Genomic DNA, 24,647 nt, shown 5'->3' on the forward strand with positions numbered 1-24,647 from the left:
CTAACTTAACTTGATTTGACCCCAAAAAATAAATGTTAAGGGGTCATAATAGGGGTCAAAGTTTAAAAAATTAACTGCTTTTTTTTTTTGCTCAACATACACCTCCAAACACCCGGGCAACGCCGGGCTGAAATGCTAGTATATCTATAAAAGTGAAATTGTCTGTGTGTGTGTGTGTCTATGTGTGTACATTTCCCTACCAAACACACTCTGTCAATTTTCAGTCTACAAACTCGAGATTTCTCTAGCAAACTATTCAGTCAATTTTGAGTCTAAACATTTGAAATTTTACATAAAGAGTATTCAGATATGCAGCAAGCTTTTTATTAATCAGTTTTTGGACGAAAATTTGGCTGCCAAGAGGTCAAAGTTGAAAGAGTTGACCTTTGCAGACTCTACCAAACTCCTCCGCCAATTTTGAGTCTAAACACTTGAAATTTTAGATGTAGGTTACGTGGACATGAGTCAAACTTTTTAATAAATATATATATATATACACATGCACATATTGTTATGAACAGTACATAAGGCTCGAGCAAAGCCGGGCTGAACTGCTAGTAAATAAATAAAACTAAATGATAAATACCTTCTTGTTTAAGCCCAGTTTATGCATTTCAATAGATTTCCTTACATACCTGAAATAAGAGAAAGAGAAAAACTCTGAATCATCTAAGTTCAGAAGTTTATGAGAAACCCCAATTTAAATGTAATCAAATAATAACAGCTGGAAAAGCAATATAATTAATTCCCTGTGCAACACTTTTACAGAAATGAAATCTGATCTTTTCACTTTCATATACTGTGCAATCTGGTTGCTTGAGTATTAGGCTAAATCATAAAATCATAATTAAAACTGACCCCAGGGGTTTTTAGATAGGTTTTCACTCTGCTGATTTATAGAGTAATTCTACCTTGGAAGATCAGGAGGGGGATAAAAAAAAGTCCATAAATGAATCCTGCTGTCTTATCAGGTTGGAACAAAATAAGTGGTTTTAGTTTCATTGCTTTGAAGAGAATATTTATTCATTCATAACTAGCTGGAATATCTTCCAAGATCAGGTCTCAATTCCAGGGTCTAGACATGGAAATTTGAATGTAATATTTACATTGGGACAGCAATTAATAAATACAGTAAAAGATTAATGCCAGAGAGATTTGAAAAAGTAAAATTAATTACTTTACTAAAAAGAATAAGAAATGAGTTTATTGAACTTCTACTAACTGTGGATATTTTTTCTTTTTTAAGTATTTCTCCTAAATTTTGAAATTCATTATCAAGATAACTTTCAAAAACTAAACTTAATTAAACAATTCATTTTTTTTTTTTTCTAATAGAGTAATATGTTTTTAAAACATGCCCTATCTGATTAAGAAAAGCGACAGCAGGTACCTTTTCTTTTTAAGTGAAAGTAAGCAATTTGACTGTTTGATCCAATTATCACTCATAATATAATGCTATTAGTCAGCAGTAGTAGTAGTGGCAGTTGCTAATAAAAATTGACCAGATTTTTAAACTACATCTACAGGTTTATTCTGAAAAAAAAAAATAAATAAATAAATAAAACACAACTTTTTTTTTCTTAAAATTAATGTAGTTTATAGTGTTTTAATAAAATAGTGATTCCTTCAAGAAATACTAGTTTTGAAATATACTCAACTTTCGAATTTCAGTTATAGTAATAAATGAGTTTCTAGCCAACAATTTAAAATACTAAATAAGATTCTACATTTTTTAAGCGATTACATGGGGATATTCTTAATACCCTTGGTGGAAAAAAATAAAAATGAAATATAACAACAAAAAATAATTTAGAATCTAGAATAGAGGGGGATCAGTTTCGCATATAAATTTAATATAAAATGATCCCCATTCTTGCCTTTTAGAGTAAATAGCACTCCAAATTCTTTTGATATTTTTTCACTCATAATATAATGCTATTAGTCAGCAGCAATAGTAATAGTAGTGGCAACTGCTAATAAAAATTGACTAGATTTTTAAACTACATCTGCAGGTTTATTCTGAAAAAAAAAAAAATATATATATATATATATAAAAGTGAATGTGTCTGTGTGTGTACATTTCCCTATGCAATAACTCTGTCAATTTTAAGTCTACAGACTCGAAATTTCATATACAGGGTACTGAGATTTTGGAAAATCTTTCTGATCAGTTTTCGGTCAGAAATTTGTCTGTTAAGGTGTCAAAGTTCAACGATTTGACCTTGGAGAACTCTACCAAACTCCTCCGACAATTTTTGGTCTAAACACTTGAAATTTTAGATATAGGTTCCTTGGACATGGATCTAACTTAACTTGATTTGACTCCAAAAAATAAATGTTAAGGGGTCATAATAGGGGTCAAAGTTAAAAAAATTGACCGCTTTTTTTTTTTTTTTTGCTTAACATACATCTCCAAACACCCGGGCAACGCCGGGCTGAAATGCTAGTAAGTAAATAAAACACAACTTTTTTGCTCACAATTAGTGTAGTTTGTAGTTCTTTAATAAAATAGTGATTCCTTCAAGAAATACTAGTTTTGAAATATACTTTCGAATTTCAATCGTAGTAATAAATGAGTTTCGAGCCAACAATTTAAAATACTAAATAAGATTCTACATTTTTTTAGCTGATTACATGGGGATATCCTTAATATCCTTAGTGGAAAAAAGCAAAAAAAAAAAAATAAATAAAATAATAACAAAAATAATTTAGAAACTAGAATAGAGGAGAATCAATTTTGCATATAAATTTAATATAAAATGACTCCCCAATCCCCTATTTCCCAGCCATTCTTGCCTTTTAGAGTAGTTAGCACTCCAAATTCTTTTGATATTTTTCAAGCTGAAAAATTAGAACAAAAAAAATGAACACCACTAAAATTTGTGTATGTAAATTCTCATATGAACCCTTTCTTTCATTTACAAACAGGACATTGATTCCATCCTTCGTATATGAACGCTTCTCTCTTCCCTACTGATGGGATGTTTATTTAACAACATGTGGGCTCTCTTACCTATTCTTTTTGGCCATACTCATGGGTGTATTCCTTTACTAACATCATTCTCTTTCATTCCTCTTTTATTAACATGTTAACAAAGGCGATTCAATAAAGTTGTTTTAAACCTCTATAAGGCAACCATTCGCCCATGTATGGAGTATTGCTGTCATATTTGGGCTGGTGCATCGGCTACTAGTCTCTCGCTCCTTGACAAGGTTCAAAAGAGAGTCACAAATCTGATAGGCCATAAACTGGCATCTAAGCTTCAGCCTCTGCCCCATCGACGAAACGTTGCATCTCTCTGCCTATTCTACAAGTATTTTAATGGTGAATGCTCTGATGAACTGCAAGCACTTGTGCCTCCACGACGTGAACATCCTCGACAGACCCGACAAGCTGCAAAATCCCACCCCCACACTGTAGAGATCCCTAGACGTAAAAGATCTTTCTACTCCAGTAGTTTCTTCCTCAGAACCGCTAGACTTTGGAATTCCATTCCAGGTCACTGCTTCCCTAACTGTACTGACATGCAGAAGTTCAAGTGCAACGTGAACCAACATCTTGCTGCCCAAATCCCTACATAGTACCCCAGTAGTTGTTGCCCCTGATAGTAGCCCCCTACACCAAAGTGGCAATGTGCCTTGTTTGGGGTGAAAATGTAATTAAAAAATAAAAAAATAAAAAAATGTTAGAATGAAACTATCAACATACTCTGCAGTTCTCTTGGTTCGTGATGGTCAGTAGTTTAACCCTTGCAACTCTAATATGAGGATTAGTAAAAGTTATCGTTCAGCATTTCATAGTCCAATTCTTATCTGATGCTTATCTATCTTACTAAGATCTAAATTGTCTTTTTTGTTTCTTGATGAATTTCACTTTAAAGATTTGCTCTCGTGGAGAGGTATATTAATTATGCAATCACAATCACACTTAATTTTTATTGTTTAAGTTTCCCATGTTGTTATGTGGGTTATTTATTATATATTTTTTAAACTTTAAATGCCTTCCCTTGAATGTGTTGGACTATTAGCTATAAATCATTTGATTTAAAAAAAATATTTTCCAAAACATAATAAATTACTATTGCTGAAATGTTGTAAAATATTTTAATAAATAAATGGGCAGAATTTCTGTTTAGTTATACAAATATCATCAAATGTAATCACTAAAAGGGACTCATTCGGTCAACGTCGGTGTCTCGCTTAATGCAAACAGAAGTTTATCTACTGTAAAATTAAACCAAAATTTTATTTTTATTGTTCAATGTTTTAATTTTAAATTATAAAATAAAATACATTTAATCATTTTAAAACTTCATCTTTCATTATTTCTTTCCAAGAACAATATCTACTGTAAAATTAAGCCCAAATTTTATTTTTATTGTTCAATGTTCTTAATTTTAAATTATATAATAAAACACATTTAATCATTTTAAAACTTCATCTTGCATTATTTTTTTTATTTGTTAAACAACGTGGTTAATTTTACTTAAATTATAATCACATGATTACATTTTCAATAATCACATAAATATAAACAAACTTCTGTTTACATTATCAAGGTACCAATGTCAACCGAATGAGTCCTTTTTATTGATTACATGATTGTTTTATCGTTATTTCCATGGCAAGTGCTCGTCTGAGCTCCAATCTCTGGTCCCCCCTCGCCAATCTTTCACGAAAAACACCTGTCTAGCTGAAACTACTGTCATTAATTTTCCCCACTCTTTATCTGTGCCTAAATCCAAACGTAGATTCCATGAGCAGAGCTTCTTTCTTAGAAGTGCACGACTGTGGAACTCTCTTCCGTTTGCCTGTTTCCCACTTGACTACAACTTGGATGTCTTCAAGTCCAACATAAACAAATTCCTGACAAACCACTTTCTTAAGTAAGGCACCCTATCAATTATCCAATACTAATGATTACTACGATACTATCTCATTGATTACTGTACACGCAATAACCCTTATCCCCGAGTGGCTTCCGGGCCAAGTGGTGACCTCCATGTAAAAAAAAAAAAAAATCTACCTATAAATGCATGAATGTAACTGAAAAATTAGCCTTTTTTTTTCTAATAAACTAACAAACAAGACGGCATTGAAAGTTGGAGATTATTGCTAGAGTAAAAATAGGAAGGATAAAATGGAAGAGATGAACTCCAAAGATCAAAGCAATGTATTTTTATTGAAGATATTTGCTTTTTCTTAAGATGTAATAAAAACTAAATGCTGTTGCAAGCTTCAATAATTATAGGCTAATTGTTGCAATTTCTTTATGATACATATTTCAAAAATAAAAATTAGAAAAACATGGAATTTCCCAAAAGTAAAACCAGAAAAAAAAGGAGTGACCGGGAATGGAAACCGAATAAGGAAAAATTTGAAAGCAAAAATGTTATTTTTGTTCAAACATTTCAAAGAAAATAAAATAACTTTCATTTTTTTTTTTTTTTTTTTGCAGTATAACTTTTATTTATTAACAGCGAGAGAAACAGAAACAATCAATGCGTTTCGCAAAAAGATAAAGAAATTCATTGAACAAGACAAGCACTTGTGTCGATGTCATGTTTATCCATAAGTTTTCCACACTGTATGCATACAAAATTACTAAAATTAAACATATCTGTTATTATTTTAAAAATAAGAAAAATGAGTCTAAATTTAGAAAGGAAAAGAACACTTGATTATATAAAGAAAAAAACACTTAAGATAAGGGAATTATTTTTGTTCTAATTCGAGGAGAGAAATGTTGGTTAAAAATGAGTATTATTTTGCTAGTTCAGGACATTGCGACCAGCATGGGGGCAATAACCACTAGCTTTCATCATACAAGTTATTGCTAGCAGATTCTATTTCAAATAAGTTTTTTTTTTTTAATATGCTAACAATTCATCATTTGTCCAGGCCCAAAAACATTCAAGGATAAAGGTTATTTAGTTTGTCTAGTGGATGGTGAGACAACATTGAGGAGAAGTAGCAATGGTTGAAACTGGGTAGAATTTGATTATTTAAGAGGATAGCTCAATAAGAATTTGTTAACATTATACTTGAAATGACTATGTTGTAGTTAGCTCGGAAGTGGCTCCACAGTATTGTGTTTCACAGACAGGTAGCTCTTTGGAAACTTTGCACATGAAAGTTTCATTTAGTTTTAGGTAGATAAAAGAAAGGAAAATGACATACAATGATTCTCTCACTTTCATAACTTTAAACTTAGTAACCTTCTTTTTCTTTTTTTCTTTTTTTTAAAAAAGAGTCACTACTTATCAAGGCCCAGAGGCTACTCGATGATAAGGATTAAAGAGTGTACTCATATTCTGTCTGAGATGATGCTAAAAAAGAATGTCAGCTTTACTTTTAGTTGGACACAACCACAGGCATCTGCCCTTTATATAATAGTACATTGTCAAACTCCTCAGCTTAATATTCAAAGGCAACATGAATGGGAACAAATACGTTGTGGACACTGCTGCAAAGAAGGTGATCTCCCTCTAATATGCTAATGAATTATTAACATCCTATATCTCTACAAAGCCACTATTCGCCCATGGATGGAGTATTGTTGACACATCTGGGCTGGGGCATTTATCTTTAATTTCTCCCTTTTAGATAGGGTCCAAAAACGAGTCTCCAATCTAATATGTCCCATGCTATCGGTCAAGGTTCAACCCCTGTCCTATCGACATAGTCCTGTGCCTATTTTACAATTACTTTAATGGAATATGCTGTGATGAACGTACATACTCTTGACTAACTTGACAACCAATAATATCCCACTCTTTCACTGCTGAGGTTCTTAGCTTTCTATTCTAGTAGTTTCTTCCCACAGACTGCTAGACTTGGAATTCCCTCCCTGTTTCTTGCTTCCATGACTGTACTAACATGCAGAAGTTTAAATGTAACAGTTCAACTCCTCACATAGTCCCCTGTAGATATGATCACTATTAATAACTCCTCAAGCCAAAGAGAGAGTAAAAAATAAAATAAAAAGATAAGTAAATTAATTGATTAATAATAAATAACCTACAACCACCATTTTTTAGTCAATAAGTCAATACATACTAATTGCTAAGGATGAAGGGTACTTGTACAGTTTAATCAATTCATTAAAAAATGAAGATATCCAAAAAAAAAAAAAAAGGTTATATTGTACATATCCGTTATGGAACGAAGTTCTCCGAAAAAAATTTTCACTTAATTTCATCAAGTAGTTTTTTTTTTTTTTTACAGCGAAAAACAATTTGTTATGATACTGAGCAAAATGTTCGATTTTTAGGAAGAAAAGCTAGTAATAAAGATGGGGAGGGAGTGTCGGCGCTTTACATAGAGTTATCTCCCCGTGGGATGTTAAAAATTTCCATAATGGCTGACTTCAACGTGCTCTCATAAAAACGTGCTTTTCCGCTGTAAAAAAAAAACTACTCGATCAAATTAAATGAATTTTTTTTTTTTTTGAGATCTTCAGTCCAAAACAGATATGTACAATATAACCTTTCTTCGATATTTTCATTTTTTAATGTCTTGATTAAACTGTACAAGTACCGGAGGAAGAAATTATTTTCTACATAGTAAATGGAATAAAGTAATTAATTAAAAATAACCAGGGGATGCATGTCACATATTAACGTGTAAACTTCTTTATGTTGCATTGTGACGGTTAAAAATAGCACTTTAAATTGTCAACACATTATTTTTGCATATATTATTTAATTGGAATTCATTATTGAGATGGGTATTATTTAGTAATTTATTTATTGTGGACTATTATCCTCATCTTTCTTAGTTGTTGTTTTGGGGTCCGTGGTGCAGTGGATAGAGACGTTGAATCTCTACGATTCCAGGTGAGAATTGTCTGAGATAGCAGTTTCAATCCTACCCAAAGCCGGCCAAAGGCTTACTTGGCCAAAAACATGGTGAGAAGACAAAACTATGGATGGCAGTGATTGCTGAGAATGCAGTTAGGAGATTTGGATTTCCTATTCCATCACGATTACCACCTGATGAAGGCCAGAGGAATAGTTGGTCGAAACATCATCAAACAACAACTAAGAAAGATGAGGATAATAGTCCGCAATAAATACATTATTTTTGATCGATTGTAAGTACACATAGCACGCACTTTGAACACAGCTTTCTTATTGATAAATTTACATGCAAAATAGTAATGTCTTCAACCTCCTCTCCTATCTCATGCAACTTTAATTGATGATCAGCGAGAACGAGTGGACTTTTTTTATGTTTTCCATGATAACTCACAAATTTGGCAACTTGAGCATTCAGGCTAAGATTACAGTGTAGTATCTGCTCTGATGCTACACTTCATCTTTTCTGTTCGCGGTCAGTGGAAGAGAAATCCTTCATGACTGAGACAATTTTTATTTTTGTTCCTATCCAGAATGCCCCTTTTTGGGTAGCTGGATTTTCCCCACATTAAAAACTGACCTTGTATCTAACTCCGCCCTCGTGGGGAGGTAAGTAAATAGGAACTTGAGCATTCAGCATCATTTGTGTTACCATACCAGCTCATGCCCATTGTTCGTGACAGATAGTGTTCAAATAACACTTATCAAGCCATTATTTTGCTTGAACAGGATAAAGAAATGGTTAAGGAGAAGGATGGAAAAATGGGAGAGAAGGAAAGAGAGAAAAATCAATAAACAGATGGAAAGAGAGAAAAAGAGAAACATTTTAATATAAAGATGTTAAACACATTATTTAACTTCTATGTAGTTTTATATTGCCCTGGACAATGCCAGGTCGTCTTGCTAGTCATAATCTATAATATAAAGCTGAATGTGTGTGTGTGTGTGTGTGTGTGTGTCTAGTCACGAATAGGCTCCTATATGGTTGACTATTTTAAAAAACTGATTACATATAATGATAGAAGATGTATCGAGACACAGGAATGGGTATGTTTGATCTGGCCGAACGGTGGTTCATTAAAATTGTGGGGTCTGCGTTCGCATCTGGTCCACAAAGTATGGAAATAAAAAATTTAAAAATAAAAAAAAGAATACTTTGATAAGTATGTCTTAATTTTAATAGGGATGGTATAATAAAATTGTGGGGTCTGCATTCGCGCCTGGCCTCCATAGAATGGAAATAGGCACAAACTTTAATAAAGACTTTTCATATCTATCTGCGTAAGTATACTTTGATAATTATGTTTCAGTTTGAAGAAATATGGTATAATAAAATTATGGGGTGTTCGTTTGCACCTGACCTCCATAGAATGGAAATATGTCACAAAGTTTAACAAGGTTTTTTAATATAGATCCAAAGAATAGTGTTTCAGTGTGAACAGGTATGGTATAATAAATTATGGGGTTTATCTATTTTATTTTTACTTTCATCATATTTTGCTTTGGTTTTGATACCCCCAAATTCGAAGCTATCTCTTTACAACCCTTTCTTTTCATAACCTATCATACTTTCATAAATCAGAGTCCATTTTCTGCAGGCTGTTTTTGAACCCAGTCAACGACGGGTACTTTTGCTAGTTAAATAAAAATCGTGTATAATTATTTTTGACTAGGTGGTGGTGGGGTTGGGTGGGCTTTGCCTGGGCGTAAAATATGCTTAAATATGATATTTTATTTCATCCAGATTTCATATATCTTATTATAGAGTTGTGATTTAAAAAGTAAAAAGAAAGTATTTAGGTGCCATCAATTAGAATCGAAACCAAAACTGTAGCATTCAAATCTAGTGACGTTACCATTGTACCCAACGTGGCATGCATACAAACTAATTAAAAATTAAAAATAAACTAAGATGAATGTACAAAATGTATAACAATTTTTTCAATTTTGACCCATTTTTGACCCATTAAAAACTATTTTAACCAGCTAAGCACCCATAAAAGAATGGCACGTAAAAAATCCAATCATTTGAAGCCCCTAGCACAGCTCTGCATCTTTTAGTTTCGGAGGAGATAGAGTTTGAAAATATGGACACAGACAGACAGACAGATAGCTTTTTATATATTAGATTTTTATCTCAATATGTTTGGGAGGAATGGTAATCTTCTTACTTTAAAGCAATACCTGTATAGTTGGAGCTTGAGAAAGTTCTGTTTAACTATTAGCACCTTTTCGTGCAAATACTCCTTCAGAAGATATTCTTTGCCGCTAAATATAAAATGAGCCCAACAAAAGAACCAGTTACAACCAAAATAGATCACTTAAAAAGTGGCTCACTAATTATTTTAGTTTTGTAGAAGAAAATGCATACATTAATATGGCGCTTGTGCATTATAAGTGAATACCTAATGCATCAAAATAATGCATTTCAAGTAAAAACATTAACATTTATTTATGTGTCATGTTGATATTAATAAAATGATCAACTAGAAGATCTGCTAGAATTATATTTTACAAAAAAACATAGCTATTCTAGATCCGCCATTTTCTAATTTGAAATGCTGTAATTGAACTGAAATAAGGGAGATAAGCCAGTTTGTCATACAGAATAGATGAAATGGGGGAGGGGGACATTTAAAGGAACTTTTTAAGAAAAACATCACACATATCAAAATAATAGCAATTTATTTGATTAATGAAAATAAAAGAAATATAAGACATATAAGAATCCAAAAAATACGAATTTCCTCACTTGTACATAAGTACATTGCTGCAGGGATGTTCTTTCATAGTTATGAAATAATTTGAGAGTTATACATAAATTTAATACTTATAGAAAACTAATAATTAATTGTTGATGCGGCATATTTACTCATTCGATCCAGTTTCTATTTTGAAAGTTATAGAATCTGAACGGTGTTAGCGAATTTGAAGACTTTTACTCAATTTGGAAACTGTCCTAATATTATGTTCAATATTCATTATTTTTGTTAAAATGTTTATGTACCTATTTACTATGCCTCCCCACGGGACAGTTAGACACCAGGGTCGTTTTTTAACGTGGAGAAAAGGTACAAAAATAAAAATTGTCTCAGTCGTGAAGGATTTCTCCTCCACCGAAAGAGAACAATGTAAATAAACATTTCTTTAAATCAGTTTTAAAAATTCTTATATGGAAAAATAATATTTTACTTTTGCTATACATTTTCGGGATTGTAAGAAAAATCAAGACATCTTTTTACACTTAAAGATTAACCATTTTTATTAAGATTTTAAATCAAAGAAATAATTTTGTGTGCAATAAAAACAAAAACAGAAAAAGCAATAGCCATCCACAATTACAACATCGAATTAAAGTTCAATTTTTATAACTTTAAAAAATAAATAAACATTTTATTTCAGAACTAAAATACAATTTAAGACAAAGAATTAATTTTATAAAAAAATGTGCGAAAATGAAGTGAAATAGTGAAATTTAAAATCAAACTTATTTTGAAAATTTTTAATTAAAGAAATAATTCTTGTGTGTGATAAAATTAAAAATAATAAGAGTTTTTGGTGCAAAACAAGGGCAAAACAAACAAACAAAAAAGCAGGCAACATGATTCGGTGGGGGGTCTTCAAATTAACTAACAACATTTCCTACTTCCTACAACTTTTAAAACAGGAACTGGTTTGGATAAGTAAATATGTGTCATTGCCAATTAATGTTTATATCAAAGTAAAAAATTAAGTAAAAACATTTCTATCCAGCTCAGAGAGCATGAGTTTCCTGGATTTTCTTATTTGCCCGCGCATAGTTCCAACTAGATTTTAATAAAACAATGGATAATTATTAAATTTAGATGTCACAGTGAGGAACCGGAAGAAGGAAAGAAAAAAGATTATCAAACAAAAAGAAAAACAGGCTTGAGAAGGACAAAAATGTATGTGTTACACACGTAACCCAAGAGCGGTAGGGAAAGATGTGTCCTATACATGGCTGGAGAAAGACAGAGTACCACATGTTCGATACAGCAGAGTCTTGTTAAGCACATTGGAATATGAGAAGACTTTTGAACAAGAGACAAGGCATTATACTGGATGTACCTGTACATAAATGTCTGTTATTTCAACAGAAAAAAAAAGTGAGTTAAATTCTTTTCCTTGTCTTTATTTCTTTGCGACTGTCTGCATACAAAATGTGGATCCCTAGTGTTGATATGTAACGAAGATGTTACACTTAATGTATTTGTTTCAACTTATGTTGCTTGTCCAAAATTAATAAAACAATGTACTTAAATACTATGATTGATAATAAGATGAATTCAATAAGAAAAAAATTGTCCACATTTACAATAAAAAAAAAAAAAAGAAAGAAATTGTTAGAGATGATCACTCAATCATGAGATGAAAGTGCAAAAGTGTAATAGATGACAAGTTTGGTTGATCTGATTAAACTTACTGTTTCTCCATTTTGGATAGATTTTCATCTCTCATCATTTCCTGCAGATCTTTCAAATCATTATTGTCAGCAATCGAAGCATGAACACTAGAAATACAAACAGATTTTTTTTTTGTATAAGAGAAAAATAAACAATCGAAAGACAAATTAAAATCAGTTGAATATAAATATATTTAGAAGTTATCATAAGTATAAAAGGTTCTTGTCTGGAATTCCTCCATATCAAAAAAAAACAAAAAATAAAGACAAATTTGTATGATGTATGTACCCATGATGAAATGAAAAACATATTCCAAAAATCATGTAAATTGATCAAGTAGTTTCATTTTTATAAAGAAAACCTTTTTTTAAAAGATTAATGGGAATCCACAGGCACTACTACTTAAATCTGTCAGGTTTTAATTATTTAGTTATCCTCCTTATCACATTGAACCAAACAAGTTAATCGCATCTGAGTATCACAGCCCACTTTCATCCATTTTGAGGTAAATCATATGATATGGCTAGCCAATCCCAATCCTATAGTCAACTGCTTGTGAACCTGTTAGTATTTGTGAAAATACTGACAGGTCAACTTTGATTGTTATTACCCAAATCTCAACTGCCCACTAACATGATTGTGCCAACCAAATACAGAGCAAGAAGGAGGACAATGGACTTCATGGATGACCTTTACCTTCAGGTGGCGACCTTGTGCTAGACTAACTGACAAATATATGAAAACAGGAATTAAATTAGATTATATTGATTTTGAAAACAGGATATTGACATACAGTTTGAAGTGCATTTTACATGACAAGGAGACTTGGAAGTTGAAATGCCTATTTTTAAGGACACAAGGAAAAAGTAGGAGGAAAGGATAAATCCAATCAGTCTTTCTCTGAACTGTCATAAAAGAGAAACATAAAAAAAAATTCCTATGAGTTTGAAACAAGACAACAATGATAAACTTAAAATAATATCAAGTTATTTTCTTAGTATTGAATACAAATAATTTTTTCATTCTATGTAGAGAGTTTTTCAACACAAATAGCATGTATATGTTAAGATTTTGAGAAATATGATAAAAGATGCTGCAATTAACAGAACAAAAACACAAATGCTTGTATTAGATATAGTTTTCCCACTGTGTATGTGTTGTTGTATGATTTGAATTAGAATCTGTAAGTTAATAAACCAATACAGTGCAGCATTAAAAGAAAAATAGGCATTAATTTATTTAAAAATTAAAGTTATAGTCAGCTAAAGTACTACCTAACTTTCAGTGTGGCTGCTACCAGAAGGGGTGACAAGGCAAATTAATTCCTTTACTTTTATTGTTCTTCAGTATTTTTATTGTGAAGCGATTTATTGAAATAAAATATAAGAAAAGGACATTATTGAAAAATATACAATAAAAAGTAACACAATTATACAGATAAAAGTAACACAGTTTTTATTTGCACTTTTAATAAAATTAAAAAGATAAAAGTTTTTATTTTATTTGAAATTTTATAAGAAATATATTTATGAAATTATACAAATATTTTTTTTTTAATTTTAAAAATAGGTTTTTTTATTTGAATTTATATAATAAATGTATGTTTATAAAAGTATAAAAATAAAATTCAAAATAACAAATTAAATTACAGAAATTAAAATAACAACATTTCAAACATCATAAAAAATCTATTCAATACATAATAATCCCGAAATAGTTTCAAAAGTTTTCTAATAATTCTTTAAAAAAATAAAACTAATTCTAATAATTTTAATAAATATAAGACTGAAAAAACGTTTCAATGATTATTAAATAAAAAAGAATGATCGAAATAAAGAGTACCTGCACAGGGAAGATATAAGCGTAAAAGAAAAAAAACGAAGGAACTGATTTGCCTTGTCACCGTTTCCGGTAGCAGCCATCCCAGAAGTTAGGAAGTATGTTAGCTGACTATAATCAAAATTTAAAAAAAAATTCAGTTTTGACGATATATACATCTTTATTAGACACGGAATCAGTTAATATTTTTTTCTTCTTTTTCTTTCTCATGACATGGTATAAAATACTGAGTATTTTGCAGCAGTACCTCATCTCAACTGCTTGTACCCTTTTTTTATGCAAAATAGTTGGTATTTCCTACAAAGAACATATTACAAATAAGAAAGTAACCAACTGCATAAAGCAAACTTGTGAGCCCTATGGAAATCTTTAAGCCACTGTAAAACGCAAATTACAGTGGTATGTAACAAGATCAACAGGATTTGCTAAAACAATAAAAGCAGGGGACAGTAAGAAGAGAAAGAAGGTGTGGAGGACAGAGGAAGAGATGGGAAGATAACATCAAGGAATGGATGGAGGCTGAGCAGGACCATCACAATAGGACTGGACAGATGGTGGTGACTTCAATGTCCATAACGTGGAATGGCTGACCCATTCAAATAAGACAGACGATGAGGGGAGGTTCTGTCATGATTTTGCCATTGCTTATGACCTTACTCAGATTGTTCGCAAACCCACCCGTGTGCCCGATACTACTGGTCAATATGCAAGCCTCCTAGACCTTTTTCTCTCAACTTCCCCTGAGCTATGTTCATGTTCCATTCATTCTCCTCTAGGATCCTCCGACCACTCCGTCGTATCAGTTAAGATAAAAATGAATTGTAATAAGTCCCCAGACGTACCGCTCCACCGTACTGTATACCGCACATTCATATCTGATTTACCTCTGCATTCTATGTTTAAAAAGGATGTGTCCTCTATAGTATCAGATCTGACCAAATGGTTAATTGTAGGCATAGACCAATTCATACCATCTAAAAAATTCCAACAAAAACCTTACAGCCAGCCATGGTTCTCCCCAGAATGTGCTGCTGCTATCACGCACAGAAATCACTTTTCCCATAACTACCAATGTAATAGATGCACTGAGACTAAAGCTGCTTTCGGGAACGCCAGCAACCACTGTAAAAGAGTAATAAAAAATGCAAGAGAGCTATACGCCCAGTCTGTTAAATCCAAAGTAGCTGATCAGCGGCTTGGTTCCCACCAGTTTTGGGAAATAACAAATAGGATCCTGAACAGAAGTGTGCATTCTATTCCAACCATTATCAATGGACCAGAGGTCATCTCGTCAGCATCAGACAAGGCCAGACTATTTGCAAAGAACTTTGCAGCTAATTCTATCCTATGCGACGAAGGCCATCAACTCCCCATATTTCCTCCTATAACACAGAACACGCTAGGTAACACACAAATATCTGTGCATGAGGTAGCCAAGCTAATCAAGAACCTTAATTCCAGTAAAGCAACTGGCCCTGATGGCATCCAAATTATAGTGTTAAAAAAGCTTCAACCAGAACTTGCTCCCATACTTACGAAACTGTTCAAGCGTTGCCTTAAGGAGAAGTGCTTTCCGACTCCCTGGAAAACCTCATCAGTATGCCCTGTATTTAAGAATTCAGGTAATAAGTCATCTTCCTCTCAGTACAGACCACTAAGTATCCTGTGTGTGATGAGTAAGTTGCTGGAATCCATATTAAATAGAGAAATAGTCAACCACCTCAGCAGAAATTACCTTCTTAGTGACATACAATATGGTTTCCATTCTGCAAGATCTAATGCAGATGTGCTAATGGTTATATCTCACAGGATTGGTGAATCTCTTGGCAAAGCCTTCCTTTCTAGGGCAATTGCTCTTGACATATAAAAGGCCTTCGACAAGGTATGGCATAAGGGCCTACTTCACAAGATTTCCAGCTATGGTATAACTGGAAATGTTTTCTCAATCATTAAATCATTTCTCTCCGATAGGCTCATAAGAGTAGTGGTTGATGGACAAAAATCAGAGGCCTGCAGTATTAATGCTGGAGCCCCTCAAGGGTCAATCCTGGACCCAACTCTCTTCCTGATCTACATCAATGATCTCCCTAAACACATACTTAAATCATTCGTTGACATCTATGTTGATGACATGACCATCTACGACAACACATCAAAGGCTGTAAATGATAAAGTTCTTTCTGATTCTCTCTCCTCTGATCTTGAGCGTGTGGTTCAGTGGGGGAAGACATGGCTAGTTACCTTTAATAAATCTAAAACCATACTCCTATCTTTACATCATCAACGCTCTGATCCCCATCTGGCATCAATTGAAATGGATGGCTCTCGTCTAGGAGAAGCCCCATGTTTTGACAAGCTTCTGGGTTTGTCCTTTACTCCTGATCTGAAATGGAACACGTACATCAAGTCTGTTGCCAAGGTCGCTGGAAAGATGGTGGGATCCCTCTACCGCTCCAGAAGATATCTCACTACTGATGCAATTCTCTATCTATATAAAAGCCAAGTACGTCCAAGGATGGAATACTGCTGCCATATCTGGGCAGGCGCTGCTAAAAACAGCATATTCTGCCTTGACAGAGTACAAAATAGACTTCGTGGCTTAGTGGGGGATGCCCTTTTCTCTACCCTGCAACCTCTCTCCCACAGAAGAGACGTTGCGAGCCTATCCTTGTTTTATTATTATTTCCATGGCAGGTGCTCGTCTGAACTCCAATCTCCGGTCCCCCCTCGCCAATCCTTCACGAAAAACACCCGTCTAGCACTGTGAAAAATTTCCCCCACTCTTTATCTGTGCCTAAATCAAAACGTAGATTCCATGAACAAAGCTTCTTTCTTAGAACGGCACGCCTGTGGAACTCTGTTCCGTCTGCCTGCTTCCCACCTGTAACTTGGATGTCTTTAAGTCCAACGTTAACAAATTCCTAATGAACCACCCTCTTAAGTAAACATTTCATTAAATCTCCACACTAATGTACTGTACTTGCAATAACCCTTATCCCTGAGTGGCTTCTGGGCCTTGATATGTAGTGACCACCGTGTAAAAAAAAAAAGAGGGCTGGTGAGAGTTTCTGCAGAGGTGCCCTCTATAATCAACCAGACTATGGCGATAGATAGATAGTAGTATTGGGACAATTAATCCGAATCGGCATCGGAAAAATCAACATTCGAAATATCGGAATTGGAAAAATTTGAGCCTATTTCTTTTAATTATTTTTTTATTTGATTCTGTTTAAAGCAAAATCTATAATTGCTGGCAATAATGACAAAATAGTAAATATTTAAACAACTAGTAAAACTAAGATCGATAGATCACCCCTACCAAGTGTGTTTTTATGTGTATGAAAATATCAGCACTTTTAACATGTGTTTTTACGGTAAGCAGGTAAAAATAACAAGTCTATAACTAAATACTTAGAGATTTATATAGAATCGGAATCAGTAATTGTATCGAAGTTGGGAAAAATATCAGAATCGTCCCATCACTAATAGATAGATAGACACGGTGTTACTAGAAAATCAAAGTCCTTGTGGTCATAAACGGTGATTTTTTTTTGAAATGTTGATATCAAGAGGATCGCACATGGCTCACGTAAAATTAATAAGATGTTTTTTTTTACCTCAGTGTAAACATGAATTGTATTTTATAAGTTAAACAGCAAATACATTGCAGAATTTTTTATTCCATGCCTGATGAAGATGCATATTGTCGAAACTGAGTTTATTTTTTTTACATTTTTAAATAAATTTAAAAATGAATGTTTATTTAAAAAATAATTGTGCATTGTTTTGACTTCTTAACTTACAAATTTTACTTCAAATGTTTGTATATCTAGTTTTAAATAATGTTATAATTTCTGATGCAGAGGTCTAGATACATCCAAGAATAATGATCAAGAAATGCAGCACAAAACGAACACTCTGCAACATCTTTGAAAAATCTTAAAAGTATCAGAGGCACTTTTACAGTTCAATCAAGACATTAAAAAATGAAAATATCGAAAAAAGGTTATATTGTACGCATCCGTTTTGGATTGAAGATCTCCGAAGAAAAAAAATTTCACTTGATTTGTTTGAGTATTTTTTTTTTTACAGTAGAAAAACACATTTTTATAAACGCGCATTGAAGATAAGACATCTTGGAATTTTTTAACATGTCACGGGGAGATAACTCAATGTAAAGTGCCGACACTCCCTCCTCATCTTTAATACTAGCTTTTCTTCCTAAAAATCGAAACATTTTGCTCCGTATCATAACAAATTGTTTTTCGCTGTAAAAAAAAAAAAAAAAAAAAAAACTACTTGATGAAATTAAGTGAAATTTTTTTCGGGAGAACTTCAATCCATAACGGATACATATAATTTAAACTTTTTTCGATATTTTCAGTTTTTAATGTCTTGGTTAAACTGTACAAGTACCTTATCAGAATTCTAACTCCCCCCCCCCTTTACAATAGTGTTATTCCATGATGTACCTGTTAGATGAAAACAGATTCACCTAGAAAAATAAATATGGAAAACATTTTTGTAAAATAAAGGGAAATAACTCTTAACCTTTTCTCGCTTGCATCCTCAAAGACATTTTGGGAAGAGTTACATTCAGTTGTAAATATATTAATAAATATTATTGTTGATCTATACCTAAGATTTTTCATCCAAATTCATTTTCATATATTCATTCTATGTCTCACAACATTATTTCAATAACCGACACAGCCATTCAGTATTCTTACATAGTTACACATGGCTGAAATAGCATATAAAGTTTCCTTTAGCTCATCTCTCCTATACTTTTTTTGATACTAATGAGTCATAGGTTACCAAGGCCAAAAACCACTCAAGAAAAAGAATTACTAAGGTTGTCAGTTATATCATGAAAAATACTATGAGAGGATTGAAAATAAAATTTAATTACTTAAGAGAATTGTTTAACAATTATTTGTTGGCATTTGACTTGGAGATGACTATGTTGCAGTCTGCAGGAAAGTTCCTGTTGAGATGAAGGTGTGAGAAGGAATGAAGAGAAACATTGTCATAGTTTAGTATTATTAGATTGAACTAGTGTACAGAAAAGATGGAGAAACATACATTAGTATATGCTGTTATGACCTCCCATATGTCACTGAAATCTCTTTGATCAAGTTTCTAATCATCTTGTTTCAACTGCGCAACACTTGTCACAGTGACATGATGTTGACTGCCTTTTTTATCATTACTATGATAGGAAGTGCTCTGACGAATTTTCTATTTTAGTTCTAGAATACTCTGTGCCATCTCAACCAACCCGAAACTGAAAGAGCATTCATTCAAATGCTGTTGTAATTCTACTACAAAGATTTTTTCACGGGTCATAGCTTTTTACCATGAGCCGTCAGACTTTAGAACTCTCATTGTTTATATCCTTCTTATGACCTGAACTTTTTCATGTTTACAGATAATTGGTACCTATCTAGTTTGCGATTCAATCTCCTGCACCGTTGCGTCAACATCTGGCAGGTTTCATAAGCAGCTGGAAGATGACACAGCAAATTGCAAATTGTCTTCAGACAGCTGATTGGATAATCGCTTCAGCATCTTCTGGCCGCTTACGTAATCTGATGTAAAGTTGCCAGAGATTGGTTTGTAAACGAAATAAGTACTAGATATTTCATTCCTTTCGTCGATTATTCTTCTTAACAATCCCTTACAGTAAGTGGTTTTATGTTTTCTTTGCGATTTTTTGATAATTATATTAGTCACAACAGACACTGCAATTCAGCAATAAACTAATCTGAGATGCAAGAATTTTATATTTCAATTCTTTTATACCTAATTCAGTGCTTGTGCATTATTTATTGGACATCTAAAAAATTTAAATGAATACATTTTCAGTAAAAACACTACCACATAATTACATGTAATGTATACTGACACGCAGAAGTTCAAGTGTAATGTAAACAGTCATATTGCTGCTCAACTCCTTACATTGTATCCCTACAAATTATGACCCAGATAGTAGCCCCCATATTAAAGTGGCACTACTTTGTTTGAAAAATGGTAGAATAGATCTTCTAGAACTATACTTTTACAAAAGAATACTGTTTCTATTTACTTGTCTCCCCCACAAGGGCAGAGTTAGACACAAGGTTGGCTTTTAATGTGGGAAAAATCCAGCTCCCAAAAAAGGGGGATTCTAGATAGGAACAAAAATTAAAATTGCCTCAGTCTAGAAGGATTTCTCCTCTACTGATCGAGGACAGAAAAGGTGAAGTATAATATCAGAACAGATACTACACTTTGTTCCTAGCCAAAAGATCAAAAAGTGAGATAAGTCAGTTTGTTGTACAGAATAGATAAAACTGTTAAAACTGCATTATTTGACAATTGTTTTGTTTTTTTTTTTGCTTGCAATTATTTTTCTACTCAATTATCTTTTTATAATTTTGGGAATTTTTACTAATTTCGACATGATGCGTAATGACATAATAGTGTTTTTACTTAAAATGCATTTTTTTTAAATATCTAACTATACAGTACAAGCACCTCAAATAAATAAAATTACCTTAATGGCAAAATCGGTTTTGCAATTTTCTTTACACTGCCAACACGGATGAATTCACTGCAGCCAAATTCCAGTAAACTAAAATCAAGACAAAAATGAAGTTTTCTCAAAATATAATTGTCATGTAAATTGTAAAAATAAAAAAAAATATTAACGCTTTGTAACTAAGGTGCCAATTTATTGGCATTTTTCAAACCACTTTATTCCGAGAAATCAGCTTTCAGGGTACTTGGATTGTTATCCAAATAATTTTTTTAATAATGAAATACAATTGCATATAATATTGTTTTTGTTTTTGACTTTACAGAACATGATTGAGTTTTACAATGGTAAAGGAAAAATAATAACATCAATGTTTGGTGAATTTTAGGACAGGAAACCAATATTTTTAGACAGCCTGAGCTGGTAGCACCAGACATTATTTGGCGATCAGTTATTGATCTCTCTTAAGATAGACCATCCTTTTGTATCACATGCACATGTTTTCACTTTTAATATACCACACAAACTTGTATCTTCCTTTAGTTCCTTCTAGTATGGGAATATGGATATATTCCGCACTTATACATACATTCATTTAGTATGTACCTATAAGTATAAAGAATAACAAAAAACTTAACATACAGACAATAGTTTATTTCTGATCTGTTTCAGAACGTAATATTTATAGTTCAAAAGAAGTAAATGCTTTGTTCCTTTATCCACTGTTGGCTTCATTTCTTTTTTCCTTTTTCAAAGTAATATATATATGCACACATGTGTATATATATCTAAATATATATATATATATATATATTTAAAATATATATACGCACGTGTATATATATCTAAATATATATATATATATATATATATATATATATTTAAAATATATATATACACGCATGTGTATATATATCTAAATATTTATTTAATAACTGCTAAATAATTAACTGAATTTAAAAATAAAAGATGAATATAGGTAAATTATATTTTTCAGTTATACTCACTTATATTTACCGATTTAATAAAACTAAATAAATAGAATATATTTTAATCATTTTTTTAAAAAGGATTATTAAAGAAAAATATGTTCAATGAAAAATGCAAATTTTGACATTTTAAATTCTTATAACTTTTGAACCACTGCATTTGCATAATTCAAACGGTTTTAAGTTTTCTTTACACAGCTCTGTTCACTCAAGTTGATAAATTACCATAAATTAAAAAAAAAAATCAATTTGTAATGCGAGCTATCCTCCCATCCATTGATGGCTGACTGTAGTTAATATACAGATACAAGAAAAAATGGGCAAGCGGCATAGACTTGGAAGGTATATTCCTGTCTTGGGACTCGTCTGATTTGGGCTATGATGGCCCTCTACAGAACAAGTCAGGCATAAACTGAAGTTTACTGGTATTAAATATGAATAGCATAAAAGATTATGAATTTTATTAGCAATTCCATCTGTAACATTTCGGTAGCGGGTACTTTGAAGTTTGCATTCAAATTATCATTTATCATCAGATTAACATTCACAGACAATATCAATTGAAGCAAATACATTTAAGACATTGACAAAACTGCTGCAAAGAAGATTGGTTTCCTTTACTGTGCTAGAAAAATACTAGCATCTGCTAGTATTCTGTATTTCTACAAGGCCATCATTCACTTATGCATGTAGTATTGCTGTCACATTTGGGTTGGTACATCTACCACAAGTCTATCCCTCTTAGACAGGGTTAAAAAAAAAAGGTTCCAATTTAATAGGTCTCGCACAATCAATCAAGCTCTAACACCTGTCCCATCACTGCAATGTTGCATCCCTATGCTTGTTTTACAAGTACTTTAATGGAATGTGCTCTGCTAAAATAGTAGCACTTGTACCTTCCCCATGTAAATTCTTCCAACTAACTAAAAAAAACCTTTCACCCTAAGTCTTTAGATGCTGAAAAGTCTTTTATTCTGATAATTTCTTCATTTGAACTGTTAGACTTTAGAATTCTTCCCTGTTTCCTGCTTTTCTGAGTGTACCAACATGTTGCAATTTAAATGTAATGCGAACACACATCTTGCTTCTCAATTCCTTTCATAGTACCACTGTAGACATTGTCTGAAATAGTAGCCCCATATGTCCAAGTGACAATATGCATATGAATGAATAAGAGTAAAAAAAAAAAAAGAAAATTATAAAGATATTGCATTTCAGTATAAAAAATCTACAAAGAATTTGATATCTCATAAAGTAAACAAATCAAATTAATGATTTACAGTTTCTTAAAAATCGTTTAAAGGTAATGATTACATAAAAAGGTCAATAATCTTTATCTATATAAATAAAGCAGTAGATGTATGTGTGGTGTCTTTGTGTAAATATTTAACCAATAAACTATTGGCCACATTACACTGAAATTAACAGAATACAGTAAATCACAAACCAAGGATTATTTATAATGAGTAAAATCTTTGTTTGGATGGATGAAGTACAGAAGTTGAAATGCAAAATGTTCATTTCAACTTGACGACATATCTCTTATTTCTTTCTGCACATGCCCAAATTCAATTCATTTCTTCAAGTCGTTTAATATTAAATCTTTCTTACCTATCTCTCAATAGCTATATCTGTAGAGGACATGGCTGGAGGACTAAATGTTTTGATTTTGATTCTAGCTGATGGCACCCAAATAATTTTGTTTTTGTTTTACTTTTGAAATCACTACTATATATTGGGCACAATATAATAATCAATAAAAAATTGGCTCCGTAATAATAAATATGAAAATCTGCATGAATTAAAATATATTTAAGTATATTTTATAACCTGGCAGGACCGGGCACCTTCTGCTAGTGTATAATAAACTGAAAAAGCCTTTTCCTCTACCACTTTTGACATTATGGAATTATAAGTAAAGACTTCCTATGCACAACTTTTGCGTTCACCACTTACAGCATATTCATAGCCCACAATGCATACATTTTGTCTCTGTTTTATAATCCTCAATTATTTTTTGTTGGGCGTACTCTCTCAAATACGTAAGCCCACTGAGAGAGTAGCAAAGGCTTTTATTCCAATCTCTCTTCTTCCGTAACCCAAACTCACCACTTCCTTTTCTTTTTTGGTTAACCTCTTTGTATGTAGCCGGTTTATTATTCACCTTTCAACATATTACTATTTTATACATAATACATTAAGGTTACAGACTAATTTAATAAATGCTCCCTTATTCTTAATTGTTTATTGGAATAACTAGTTTAGTATATATAAATATATATTTTTTTTAAATTACATTTTCACCCCATACAAGGCACATTGCCACTGGTGTGTAGGGGGTTACTATCAGGGACATAAGCTACAGGGGTACTATGTAGGGAGTTGGGCAGCAAGATGTCAGTTCATGTTACACTTGAACTTCTGCATGTCAGTACAGTTGGGGAAGCAGGGACCCGGAAGGGAATTCCAAAGTCTAGCAGTTCTGAGTAAGAAACTACTGGAGTAGAAGGCTCTCTTACATCTAGGGATCTCTACTGTGAATAGGTGGGATTTAGCTGCTTGTCGGGTATGTCAGGGGTATTTACAACGAGGGGGTACAGGTGCTTGCAGTTCATCAAAGCATTCACCGTTAAAGTACTTGTAGAACAGGCAGAGGAATGCTACATTTCGTCGATGGGACAGAGGCTGAAGCTTAGATGACAGTTCAGGACCTATCAGGTTGGCGACTATCTTTTGAACCTTGTCTAGGAGCGAGAGACCAGTAGCAGATGCACCAGTCCAAATATGACAACAATACTCCATACATGGGCGAATGGTGGCCTTATAGAGGTACAGGATACTTTCAAGCATTAGTAGCTTTCTAGCATGGTAGAGAGAACCTACCTTCTTCACAGTGGTCCTGGCAATGCTCTCAATGTAATTGTTCCAACTCATGTTTCCTATGAATGTTAGGCCGAGGAGTTTAAAAGATGTACTTTCAGAGCTTTTGGCCATTGCTATTGGCGGTAGAGAAGGT

The 24,647-nt window shown here is 32.6% G+C and overlaps 1 protein-coding gene across 1 annotated transcript in view; it reads right to left on the minus strand.

Annotated features, from left to right (window-relative positions):
- The window catches only part of LOC145293048 (uncharacterized), a 238,578-nt gene that overhangs the window by 73,998 nt on the left and 139,933 nt on the right, over positions 1-24,647 (minus strand). Inside the window, exons 20-22 of the mRNA XM_080139359.1 lie at positions 20,661-20,738; positions 12,304-12,390; positions 587-635 (exon numbers count right to left, since the gene is read on the minus strand). Coding sequence (XP_079995485.1) covers positions 587-635; positions 12,304-12,390; positions 20,661-20,738 — 214 coding nt within the window. The remainder of the gene's footprint in view (positions 1-586; positions 636-12,303; positions 12,391-20,660; positions 20,739-24,647) is intronic.

Source organism: Euprymna scolopes, chromosome 14 (assembly GCF_053919585.1).
Source record: "Euprymna scolopes isolate OS-2025 chromosome 14, ASM5391958v1, whole genome shotgun sequence".
Taxonomy (NCBI): domain Eukaryota; kingdom Metazoa; phylum Mollusca; class Cephalopoda; order Sepiida; family Sepiolidae; genus Euprymna; species Euprymna scolopes.